Source organism: Rhinopithecus roxellana, chromosome 8 (assembly GCF_007565055.1).
Source record: "Rhinopithecus roxellana isolate Shanxi Qingling chromosome 8, ASM756505v1, whole genome shotgun sequence".
Lineage (NCBI taxonomy): Eukaryota > Metazoa > Chordata > Mammalia > Primates > Cercopithecidae > Rhinopithecus > Rhinopithecus roxellana.
In genome coordinates this window covers 17524733-17537237 of record NC_044556.1, presented here as the reverse complement: position 1 = coordinate 17537237, position 12505 = coordinate 17524733, and the positions used below count along the sequence as shown (strand labels likewise).

At 53.7% G+C, this 12505-nt stretch overlaps 1 protein-coding gene across 1 annotated transcript in view; it reads right to left on the bottom strand.

Moving 5' to 3' along the window:
• Window positions 1-4268, bottom strand: part of MAST3 (microtubule associated serine/threonine kinase 3) — a 42511-nt gene extending 38243 nt beyond the window's left edge. Inside the window, 2 exon segments of the mRNA XM_030935541.1 lie at window positions 3294-3383; window positions 3670-4268. Of these exon segments, the coding sequence (XP_030791401.1) occupies window positions 3294-3383; window positions 3670-4253 (674 nt within the window). The 5' untranslated portion in view covers window positions 4254-4268.
• Between the last annotated feature and the right edge of the window lie 8237 nt (window positions 4269-12505).

Below are 12505 nucleotides of genomic sequence, written 5' to 3'. Positions count from 1 at the left end.
AGGCTGGACCAGCCTGCATTCTGGAGGATCAGCCCAGGAAGCCGTGTGGCTGGAGCCAAGTGAGTGATGGGGAGATGGATAGAATGGAGGCAGGGAAGTTGTAAGGCCAGGCACGATGGCTCACGCCTGTAATCCCAGCACTGTGGGAAGCCAAGGCGGTTGGATCACCTGAAGTCAGGAGTTGGAGACCAGCCTGGCCAACATGGTGAAACCCCATCTCTACTAAAAATACAAAAAAATTAGCTGGGAGTGGTGGCAGATGTCTGTAATCCCAGCTACTCACGAGCCTGAGGCAGGAGAATCACTTGAATCCAGGAGGCGGAGGTTGCAGTGAGCCAAGATCGTGCCACTTCACTGCAGCCTGCGCAACAAGAGGAAAACTCTGTCTCAAACAAACAAATAAAACATCCAAATGTTAGCTGGGTGTGGTGGTGCATGCCTGTAATCCCAGCTACTCGAGAGGGTGAGGCAGGAGACTTGCTTGAACCCAGGAGGCAGAGGTTGCAGTGAGCAGAGATCACACCACTGCACCCCAGCCTGGGCAACAAAGTGAGACTGTCTCATAAAAAAAAAAAAGGCAGGGGAGTTGCAGAGGCTGGACCCTGTTGGGACAATTATGAGCTTATTCCTAGGATGCTTGGAACATGGCAGGCAGGGACCCATTTCCCGGGCAGGCCCAAGGCAATGTGGCTCTGCTGCCCCCTGGTGGTGAGTCAGGCAGTCTGGTGGGCTTTCTCAGCCCCAGACACTTCCCCCCTTCCCTCCCAGTTAAAACTGGTCAAATCTGCTCAGCGGCCTCCAATACAAGGGTCCCTCCCTTCATCACGTCCTCACCGGGGTGGAAGCCAAGGATTTAGACAGAGTCAGATCTGGCCCGAAACCTTCCTAGGATGCTCCTGATAACACATTCTGAGGTCCTGCGCCCGCGTTTTCTTCATAAATGGGGGTGATGGCAGTCTCTGCTTCCCATTGGATACCTCAACTTGGTCCTGGATGTGGTCCTAGCCACCTCCTTCTCTCTGACCACTCCATTCCTGGCCCCAGCAGACCTTTCTCACCTCAAGGCAGCCACAGAGGCTTAAAAAATATCTCAGGGCGGGGGTGCAGAGTGGCTTATACCTGTAATCCTAGCACTTTGCGAAGCCAAGGCAGGTGGATCACCTGAGGTCAGGAGTTCAAGATCAGCCTGGCCAATATAGTGAAACTCCACCTCTACTAAAAATACAAACATTAGGCCAGCCTCAGTGGTTCATGCTTGTAATCCTAGCACTTTGAGAGGCCAAGGTGGGAGAATCACTTGAGGTCAGGAGTTCGAGACCAGCCTAGCCAACATGGTGAAACCCATTCGCTACTGAAAATACAAAAATCAGCTGGAAGTGTTGGCATGTGCCCATAATCCCAGCTACTAGGTAGGCTGAGGCAGGAGAATCACTTGAACCCAGGAGGCGGAGGTTGCAGTGAGCCGAGATGGCACCACTGGACTCCAGCCTGGACAACAGAGCAAGACCCCTTCTCAAACAAACAAATAAACAAACAAACAAAAAATTAGCAGGGCATAGAGGCACACCGGTAGTCTCAGCTACTCGGAGGCTGAAGCAGGAGAATCACTTGAACCTGGGAGGCTGCGGTTGCAGTGAGCCGAGATCGTGCCACTGCAGTCCAACCTGGGCAACAAAGTGAGACTCTGTCTCAAAAAACAAAAACAAAAAACCCACCACTTCAGTCCTGCCACAGGACCTTTGCACATGCAGTACCCACTGCCTGGTGCCAATCTTCCTTTAGCTGTGCCCAGGCCTTGGCTCAAACATCACCTCCCCAAGAGGTCCCTGTCTGAATGTATCTTGTTTATCCATTCGACTTTTTTTTTTTTTTTAGTAGAGACGGGGTTTCACCGGGTTAGCAAGGATGGTCTCGATCTCCTGACCTTGTGATCCGCCCGTCTCGGCCTCCCAAAGTGCTGGGATTACAGGCTTGAGCCACCGTGCCCGGCCCTATCCATTCGTTTTATCACTGAATTCCCCAAGGGGACTGAGAAGCCATTGATGGAGGGTCTATGTTTTCTTTATAGCAATGCCTTTAGCACTGGATCTCAGTAGGTATCTCATAGTGCTTGGCGCCCGAATGAAGCTACCTCCCTGTTGCCCAGCATGCAAATGTGGGCTCCATATTGTTCTCTCTTCTCCCCATTAAAGGTCTGTGGATGGCCTGCCGTGTGGCTTATACCTGTAATCCCAGCACTTTGGGAGGCTGAGGCAGGTGGATCACTTGAGATCAGGGGTTCGCAACCAGCCTGGCCAGCATGGTGAAACCCCATCTCTACTAAAATACAAATGTTAGCTGGATGTGGTGGTAGGTGCTTGTAGTCCCAGTTACTTGGGAGGCTACAGCAGGAAAATTGCTTGAACCTGGGAGGTGGAGGTTGCAGTAAGCTGAGATTGCGCCACTGCACTCCAGCCTAGGGGACAGAACAAGACTCTGCCTCAAAAAAAAAAAAAAAAAAAGGGCTGTGAAAAGATTTAAGCGGCTCATTCATACTGAAGTGTAAATGGTTGATGGGCTACATAATTCTAATAGACACCATTGACCTCACATCTGTCCCTCCCTAAATGTCCCTCCTCCAAACCATTAGAGGAGCTCACAAAACTCCCTCCTGTCCTGAAACCTGGCCAGTCACAGAGTCAACCAACTGGCCAGTCAAACCCTCAACACACCTGGTGGCAAAGCTGTCCCTGACGCTTGGCTCCCAGAGGATGGACTGAATCAGAAAAACTGGCATCTCCTCTCTAAGTCTCAGTTTTCTTAATCGGGAAGTGGGGATCAGGAAGGGGTTATGGAGCGCTCAGTCACCCTGGTTCTTTTCTCCCAGCGCCGCTTAGGTTAAGCTCAATTCACAGTGCTCTCGTTGGTGGCCTCTCAGCCTTGGGTGTGCGTGTGTGTTTAGAGGGAGGAGCTTTCTCCCTGAGGTCACCACCCAGGAGTCCAGGCCGATTCAGCAGGGAGTGCCCTGAGCAGCTTGGGAATCCGGCACCTGTCTTGGGAAAGTCCTTGGGTAACAGCTTAAGTTCTTCCCTTGGCTTGGCCACCTGTCAGATGCTGGCCTGGCTGAAAATGGAATTTTCCCATTAACCCCCTAGAACGGATCGCAGTGCCATTATGCGGAGGGGTAAACTGAGGTCCAGAGAGGTGGTCACCAACCTACAGTACCTTAGGGAAAGTGATGATTCTGGCGGGTTTCCAAGGCTCTGGGGTGCCAGGGCGATGTCTGCGACCCGCCCACACGCGCTGTCACTTACCTCCAGGGGTGCAGGCCCAAGGAGGGGCTACAAGGGCTGCAGGGGCTGCTGGGACCCAGCAGGGACGGGATCTGGCTGCTCGGAGACAGACTGCAAAGAAAGAGGCCGGGGACGGTGAACCTGGTGGCCGCCCCTTCGCGTGGCCGAATCCGGATCTCCGGATGGCGGCTGTGGTTCCCTCAGGGAGTAGGGGCCCAAGACCGGGGATTCTGGGTTCAGCTCAGGCCGTGAGGGCGGGGCCAGACCGATGGCCCGGGAGGACTCCCCGGAGGCGGCGGTGCGTTTCTGGGCGACACGAACAGAGATGTGGGGGGAGGGTGGTTGTCATCCTGTCCTCCCTGCACCACCCCACACCCCCGCCCTGCCCCACACTCACTCGAGGGTCAGCGCCGGGATGTGCAGCTTGTCCCTGCGGGACTTCATGCCGAGGCCGAGGCCGCGTCTGTGCGGCCGGGTATCGACGCCCCCTTGGTGGCCCCCGGAAGCCCAATCGTGGCGCGATCGGACCGATGGACTGACACACGGACGTAGGGACAGACGCCTGGCGGGTGCGGCGGACTCGACGCGGGGGTTGGGCCGCTGGGGGCCGGGCTGGCTCCGCCTCGGGGCGGGGCTCGGAGCTCCGCACCTGCGCGCAGGCCGGGGCCCGCAGCGAGGGTCGCGCAGCCGGATGGCGGAGCCGCGGGTGCCGCCCCGTCTGCTGCAGGGACGCCGAGGCCGCCGGGTCGAGAGCCCCCGAGCTGCGTCCCGGAAGGGAAGGGCGGTCACTGGCTCCGCGGTCGGCGCGATTGCTCCACGGCCTGACCCCGCCTCTCCCCGCCCTGGCCCGGCCTCAGCCCTTGCCCCAGCCCTGGGGCTCTCTGGGAGCCAGGATCTGAGCGCAGTCCGCTCCAACTCCCCAACCCCGCATCCCGGCCAGCCGCTCAGCACTGAGGTCCTAACCCGCTCGGGTCTCCGCATCCCCGCGCACACTAGAGGCTCTGACCACACCTCCAGTCCCTGGCTTCTAGCTGTTCCCTCTGCCAGGAAGGTCGTCCCCTCACCCATATACGAGTCCAGCCCCACCAGCCCCTCCTCCGCCAAGCTGTCCCTGCACCGCCACCAGCACCAGGCGCCGCCAGCCCTGTCCTCCCTCCCTCTCAGCGGAAACCCCACGGTCTGGGGGTGTCTATGTCTCACTCTGGCCCTCTAGAGGCCCCGGTGGACCCAGTGGGGCACAGGGAAGGTGGCAGGGAGTGGATATCCCTTGTGGAGTCTTTGGCTCTGTCCTGCCCCAAGGTTCAGGACTTTGCCCTCTGCAGTCCTCATTGATTGACGGTCCAACACTGCCCACAGCTTGGGCCAAGGTTGGAAACAGTGCCTGCTCTCGGGGCAATGTCCGAGTCCCCCGGCAACCCGCAACCACTGGGGACTTCAAGCACCTCCCCACCAACTGCATCATTCCCACTGGAACCGAAGCAGATGACCTGGGCTTGGGGACCACTCTGACCCCATTCCCAGGACCTCCTCCTTCTCCTGTCCTTCCACCTCACCTCCACTCACTCCACTCAGCTACCCTGGTCTTGATGCTGTTCTTCTAATGCCAAGTGTGCTGGCACCCCAGAAACTTTGCCCACGCTGTTCCTGCTGCCTGGAATGCCATTCTCCCCAGACTTCCCCGCTGCCAGGTCCTCTTCTTCTTCCAGATCTAAGCTCGAAGGTCACTTCCTCCAAGAGGCCACCAATCTTCAGCATAAAACCACCCCCAGCACCTCTGTCTCTTTCTCTGGTTAATCTCTCTCCTGCATACAAAACTTCAACCCTTACTCTGAGATTGAATTGTCTGTATCCCCTCTGCCTTCAGCAGGGCCCAGTGTACAGTAGGTGCTCAAAAAGATGTTCATTGAGTGATTCCCACCCCCAACTCAGGCAAAAGCAGCCCCCAAAGATGGGGTGTCCACGCTCACATACTTCCAGACCACTAGCTCAAGGTAAACCCCTCCCCGCCCCGGGCTTTGGTTTCTTTCATCTGTAAATGAATGAAGGCATTGAACAAAAATGTTCTCTAAGCTTTGGGGATAAAAAATGGTAACCTAGACTGGGCATGGTGGCTCATGCCTATAATCCCAGCACTTTGGAAGGCTGAGGTAGGCAGATCGCTTGAGTCCAGGAGTTTGAGACCAGCCTGGGCAACATAGTGAGACCCTGTCTCTACTAAACATACAGATCGGGTATGGAGGCTCGCATCTGTAGTCCCAGCTATTCTTAAAGCTGAGGCAGGAGACTCTCTTGAACCCAGGAGGCAGTGGTTGCAGTGAGCCAAGATCACACTACTGTACTCCAACCTGGGTGACAGAGCGAGACCCCATCTCAAAAACAAAACAAAACAAAAAACCTACAGGAACACTGATGTGACCCCAAGAGAGATGATTTTTTTTCTTTTCTTTTCTTTTTTTAGATGGAGTATCACTCTGTCGCCCAGGTTGAAGTGCGGTGGTGGTTGCTCGTTTCACTGCAAACTCCACCTCCTGAGTTCAAGCGAATCTCCTGCCTCAGCCTCCTGAGTAGCTGGGATTACAAGCGTGCACCACCATGCCTGGCTACTTTGTTTGTAGTTTTAGTAGAGACGGGGTTTCACCATGTTGGCCAGGCTGGTCTCGAACTTCTGGCCTCAAGTGATCCGCCTGCCTCAGCCTTCCAAAGTGCTGGGATTACAGGCGTGAGCCACCGTGCCCAGCTGAGAGATGATTTTCTGCTGGCGTTCCCCAAAAGGAAGTGAGTTCCCCATCATGGGAGGCATTCAAGCCAGTTCTAATACACTTCAGTTGAAATTCAACATCCAGACTCTGGATTCCAGACAAGTTTCTCCCCTTCCCAGCTGAGTGCCCTTAAGCTGGTGATGAAACCCCTTTGCACCTCAGCTTCCTCATTTGCAAACTGGCATGGCCTCCCATGTGTGTGGCCAGAGGCCAGGTGCTTGTGAAGCACTTTGCAAACTTGAGGGCAAGAATGAACATGAGACGTGTTGCTGTAATTATTAAATACATTCACAATTCAGTGGCTGTTGCTGAAATATCCACTTCCAGGACCACTAGGGCCCACCCAGCCCGCCAGCCCCAGGTGAACTCACCCACGTCCCCGGCGTGGCAGGCTCAGCTCCTTCTGCAATGAGACAGAAATGGAGATCATTCTCAGAGAGACTAGCCCTCGGAACACCTGGCCTTTGATGTACCCCCACAATCCCCAATCCCCTGCCCCAACCAATGTGCCGTTCCTGCTCACTCTACACACCGGGCTCAGCCCTGCCTCAGGGCCTTTGCGCTAGCTGTACACTCTCTCAGAATGGCCTTCCCTCCCTTCCGGCCCTAATTAACTACAGCTCATACTCCAGGTCTGAACTCAACATCCCTTTTTCCTGGAAGCCCTCCAGATTCACAATTTAATTCCCCACCCAGCTCCTACCATACTTGCATTAAAAATTATTTTAGGGCCGGGCGCGGTGGCTCAAGCCTGTAATCCCAGCACTTTGGGAGGCCGAGACGGGCGGATCACTAGGTCAGGAGATCGAGACCATCCTGGCTAACACTGTGAAACCCCGTCTCTACTAAAAAATAGAAAAAACTAGCCGGGCGAGGTGGCGGGTGCCTGTAGTCCCAGCTACTGGGGAGGCTGAGGCAGAAGAATGGCGTAAACCCAGGAGGTGGAGCTTGCAGTGAGCTGAGATCTGGCCACTGCACTCCAACCTGGGCGACAGAGCCAGACTCCGTCTCAAAAAAAAAAAAATTATTTTAGGCTGGGCACGGTGGCTCATACCTGTGATTTCAGTGCTTTGGGAGGTGAAAGCAGGAGGGTTGTTTGAGTCCAGAAGTTTAAGCTAGACTGGGCAACATAGCGAGACTCCATTTCTACAAAAATTTTTTTAAAAATTAGCCAGACTAGGCTGGGTGCGGTGGCTCACACCTGTAATTCTGGCACTTTGGGAGGCCAAGGCGGATGGATCACTTGAGTTCAGGAGTTTGAAACTAGCCTGGGCAACATAGTGAAACCCTGTCTCTACAAAAAATAAAAAAATAAAAAATGAAAATTTAGCTAGTCATGGTGGCTCGAGCCTGTACTCCCAGCTACTTGGGTGGCTGAGGTGGGAGGATTGCTTGAGCCCCGTCTCAGAAAAAAAAAAAAGGCTGGGCCAGCCAGGCGCAGTGGCTCACACCTGTAATCCCAGAGCTTTGGGAGGCCAAGGTGGACGGATCACCTGAGGTGGGGAGTTCAAGACCAGCCAGGCCAACATGGTGAAACCCCATCTCTACTAAAAATACAAAATTAGCCAGGCATGGTGGTGGGTGCCTGTAATCCTAGCTACTTGGGAGGTTGAGGCAGGAGAATCACTTGAACCTGGGAGGTTATCCAGGCATGGATAACCTGGATAGGAGGTTGCAGTGAGCCGAGATTGCACCATTGCACTCCAGCCTGGGCAATAAGAGTGAAACTCCATCTCAAAAATAAATAAATAAATAAATAAATAAATAAATAAATAAATAAGAAGGGCCGAGTGCGGTGGCTCATGCCTGTAACCCCAGTACTTTCGGAGGCCAAGGCGGGCAGATCACCAAGTCGAGAGATCGGGACCATCTTGGCCAACATGGTGAAACCCTGTCTCTACTAAGAATACAAAAATTAGCTGGGCGAGGCCGGGTGCAGTGGCTCAAGCCTGTAATCCCAGCACTTTGGGAGGCCGAGACGGGCGGATCACAAGGTCAGGAGATTGAGACCATCCTGGCTAATACGGTGAAACCCCGTCTCTACTAAAAATACAAAAACTAGCCGGGCGAGGTGGTGGGTGCCTGTAGTTCCGGCTACTCGGGAGGCTGAGGCAGGAGAATGGCGTAAACCCGGGAGGCGTAGCTTGCAGTGAGCTGAGATCCGGCCACTGCACTCCAGCCCGGGCGACAGAGCGAGACTCCGCCTCAAAAAAAAAAAAAAAAAAAAATTACAAATTAGTTTTATTTATGAAGAAGTATGTCAGTAGTGGCTAAAAACTAATAATCTGTCGAGAAAATAGAGATTCCTGAGTTGTCCTATCCCTGTCCCATCTCAGATGTCCCTCTCCTCCTGGGTCTAGGTCTGAACGCCATTCTCTCCTTACTTGCTGCAAAGTCTATGCAGGTTTGAGCCCTGGGTACCAGTGGGGGCGTGGAGAGGACGGCTGACGAGTGACTCCCTTTTGAAGACCCTTTTAGAGCTCAGCAAGCCGATCTGCACTCTCGGTGCCTTCACCACATGCAGGATAGAAAGCCTTGAGCTTGGGTTCCACTGTGACCTCATAGTCCATCCTCAGACATGGCCTGCCCAAGAGGGTTTTGTTTTGCTTTGTTTTGTTTTGTTTTGTTTTGAGACAGAGTTTTTCTCTTGTTGCTCAGGCTAGAGCGCAATGACGCAATCTCGGCTCGCTGCAACCTCTGTCTCCCGGGTTCAAGCGATTCTCCTGCCTCAGCCTCCCGAGTAGCTAGACACTTTTTTTTTTCTTTTTTTTAGTAGAGACAAGGTTTCACCATGTTGTTCAGGCTGGTCTCGAACTCCTGACCTCAGGTGATCCACCCACTTTGGCCTCCCAAAATGCTGGGATTACAAAATGCTAGGATTACAGGCGTAAGCCACCATGCCCGGCCAAAAAAAAGTTTTTTTTGTGGTTGTTTTTTTAGATGGCGTCTCACTCTGTCACCCAGGCTGGAGTGCAGTGGTACAATCTTGGCTCACTGAAACCTCTGCCTCTTGGGTTCAAGCGAGTCTCCTGACTCAGCCTCTTGAATAGCTGGGGTTACAGGTATGCGCCAGCATGCCCGGATAATTTTTGTATATTTAGCAGAGACGAGGTTTCACTATTTTGCCCAGGCTGGTCTCGAACTCCTGACCTCAAGTGATCCACCCGTCTTAGCCTCCCAAAGGGCTGGGATTACAGCGTGAGTCATTGCACCCGGCCAATCAAGAGGGTTTTTAAATTCTCAAAATGCCATGTGGCACAAGTTTAGAATCTGGGGACACCCAGACCTGGGTTCAGTTCAATTCTCTGCTTCTTCCTGGCCATGCAAGTTATTTGTATGCCCCATGCCTCAGTTTCCCCATCTGTAATCTGGAGATGACATCAGGAGGGTTCTGGGTTAATCATGATCAGCCATTACTATTGCTGCTCTTGTGAGCTGTTGTACTATTGCTGAGTTCAGCAAGGGACTATGGAAGCTATCATAATACCTGATAAATGTCCTTGCATTTATTGAGCCACCTACTGTGAACCACGGGCAGGGGCTGTTTTACTGGCAGAGAAACTTAGGTGCAGAGGAAAGCCGGCTGCCCACATCTCTTAGTGGAGTGAGAGGCAGGAAACTGGGTCTCAGGACACTCTCCCTCCACACACATCAGGGTGGCCACGCTGGGGACACACGACTATTTTTACTTTGGTGGGCTCCAGGCTGCCCACGTCCTGATCTGGGTGTTCGCCATGGCAACCAGTGACGCCATCGGCCCCCACAGCCAATTGGAGGGGGCCGGAAGCTGCTGGGCTGCCGGATGACCCAGCTGGGAGGGCAAGGTCTCCTGGGAGAGGTGGGGAAGGGTTGCAGGGGTGTGGCGTCACCCCAGGCCTGACTTCAGCTGCTCTGCGCTCAGAAAACCAAGCTGTCACGATGGGAGGAGAATAATCTACCACTCGGAGGTCTCCCTGACTGCTTGAATACGTCTGAGGATAACTCACTACGTTTAGTTCAAGCAGTCATGGTGATGGAACCATCACCACCATCATCGTTGCCATTAGGGTCTCCTTCTGGCCCTTCCAATAGCTGTGGGACTTTTTTTTTTTTTTTTTTTCTTTGAGACAGCATCTCGCTGTGTCACCCAGACTGGAATGCAGTGGTGCAATCTTGGCTCACTGCAACCTCTGCCTCCCAAGTAGCTGGGATTATGGGCATGTGCCACCACACCCAGCTAATTTTTGTATTTTTTGTAGAGATGAGGTTTCACCACGTTGCCCAGGTTGGTCTTGAACTCCTGGTCTCAAGTGATCCACCTGCCTTGGCCTCCCAAAGTGCTGGGATTACAGGCATGAGCCACTGCACCCAGCCAGTTGTGGGATCTTATACCACTTCCTCCACTATCCCACGTGAAACAGGGAGGGATTTGAACCCTGGTGGGGGGTCCCACTTGCACCCCATCCAGCATACAGTCTTAGATTCCCAGTCTGCCTCCCCCACTCCTGCACTGTGTGACCCGATGAGTGATTTAACCCCTCCGTGCCTCAGTTTCCTCATTTGGAAAATGGCCCAGTGACATAGGGTCCCTGGAGGAATCAATGAGTAGCAAGCTCAGGGCCTGGTGTGGATGGGAGTCAAGACAGTGATCAAGAGGTGAATAATAACCACCAGTTGAGAGTTGTTTCCAAAAGACAAAAAGATGTGAAGATTTTTCTTGTTTTTTTTTTTTTTTTTTTTTTTTTGAGATGGAGTCTTGCTCTGTCGCCCAGCATAGAGTCCAATGGCACGATCTTGGCTCACTGCAACCTCCGCCTCCCGGGTTCAAGCGATTCTCCTGCCTCAGCCTCCCAAGTAGCTGGGATTGCAGGTGCCCACCACCACACCTGGCGAATTTCATATTTTTAGTAGAGATGGGATTTCACCATGTTGGCCAGGCTGGTCTTGACCTCCTGACCTCACATGGTTCTCCCACCTCGGCCTCCCAAAATGCTGGATTACAGGCATGAGCCACTGTGCCTGGCTTGAAGATGTTATTTTTGAAAGTGGCAGAGAGAGGTGAGGCAAAATCGGCAGCTCCCTGCAAAGGCTCCCGGGGAAGCTGGACCACACGGAACTCTCCTGGCACCATTCCCGGACCCTTCGGTCCCCACACCATCTGCTTCCGCCCACAGCCCCCTCTGTGCCTGCTGTTTCCCTGGGAGTGGCTCCCACCCAGAGGAGTGGAGGTTGGGGAGGCCCCGACCCCCTGAAACTGCCCATTAAAGGTAATATTTATGGTATCCCCGTCTGTGCTTGCCCAGGCTGGGGGATGCTGCCTCCCCCACAAGCTTTAGCCCCACCTTGAGGAAATTCCAGTTTGGAGAAGACATAGCAGAGCAGGAGCACCTCCATACTGGAGGGATTAAGAAAGAGACCCGAAGTGGCCGGGTGCCGTGGCTCACGCCTGTAATCCCAGAGGCTGAGGCGGGAGGATCACTTAAGATCAAGAGTTTGAGACGGGTGCAGTGGCTCACGCCTGTAATCCTAACACTTTGGAAGGCTGAGGTGGGCGGATCACAAGGTCAGGAGTTCAAGATCAGCCTAGCCAACATAGTGAAACCCCGTCTCTACTAAAAATACAAAAATTAGCCGGGCGTGGTGGCATGCGCCTGTAGTCCCAGCTACTCAGGAGGCTGAGGCAGGAGAATCGCTTGAACCCGGGAGGCGGAGGTTGCAGTGAGCCAAGACCATACCATTGCACTCCAACCTGGGTGACAGAGTGAGATGCCGTCTCAAAAAAACAAAACAAAACAACAACAACAAAAAAACGTTTGAGGCTATCCTGGCCAACATGGTGAAACACCATCTCTACTAAAAAATACAAAAATTAAATTAGTCAGGTGTGGTGGCATTCGCCTCTAATCCATCTACTCAGGAGGCTGAGGCAGGGAGAATCACTTGTATCCACGTGACAGAGGCTGCAGTGAGCTGAGATCGCACCACTGCATTCCAGCCTGGGCGACAGGGCAAGATGCTGTCTAAAAAAAAAAGAGACTCGAAGGGAGAAGAGCGGTTGGAGGCACGCAGAGAGGAGAGCTAAGGGGCTTCCTGGAGTAGAGGGAGCTGAACAAAGCCAGCAGGCACATGGAAAACACCAGTCCATGCCCAGCGAACAGTACGTGCAAAGGGAGCACTCAGCCTGCTGGGCACCAAGCCCCGTTGGAAGTTCAATGCTCCTGGAGTGAAATGGGAGAGAAGTCAGCATGGACCACATGGCACCAGCCCGAGGGCTTCCTGGAGGAGGAAGAGGAGGAGGAGGAGGAAGAAGAGGAGGAGGAGGAGGAGGAAAATAAGTGGAAGCGGGCCATGAGAAAGCAGGATCACCTTTGAGGGCTGAACCTAGGGGAGCCACCCCAGTAGCGGCAGAGACAAAGTCCAGATACAGGCTCTAGCCACCTTCTCTGCCAGGGGGTGCTCTGTTTGTGGGACCTGGTGTTTTGAAATTCGGTCATG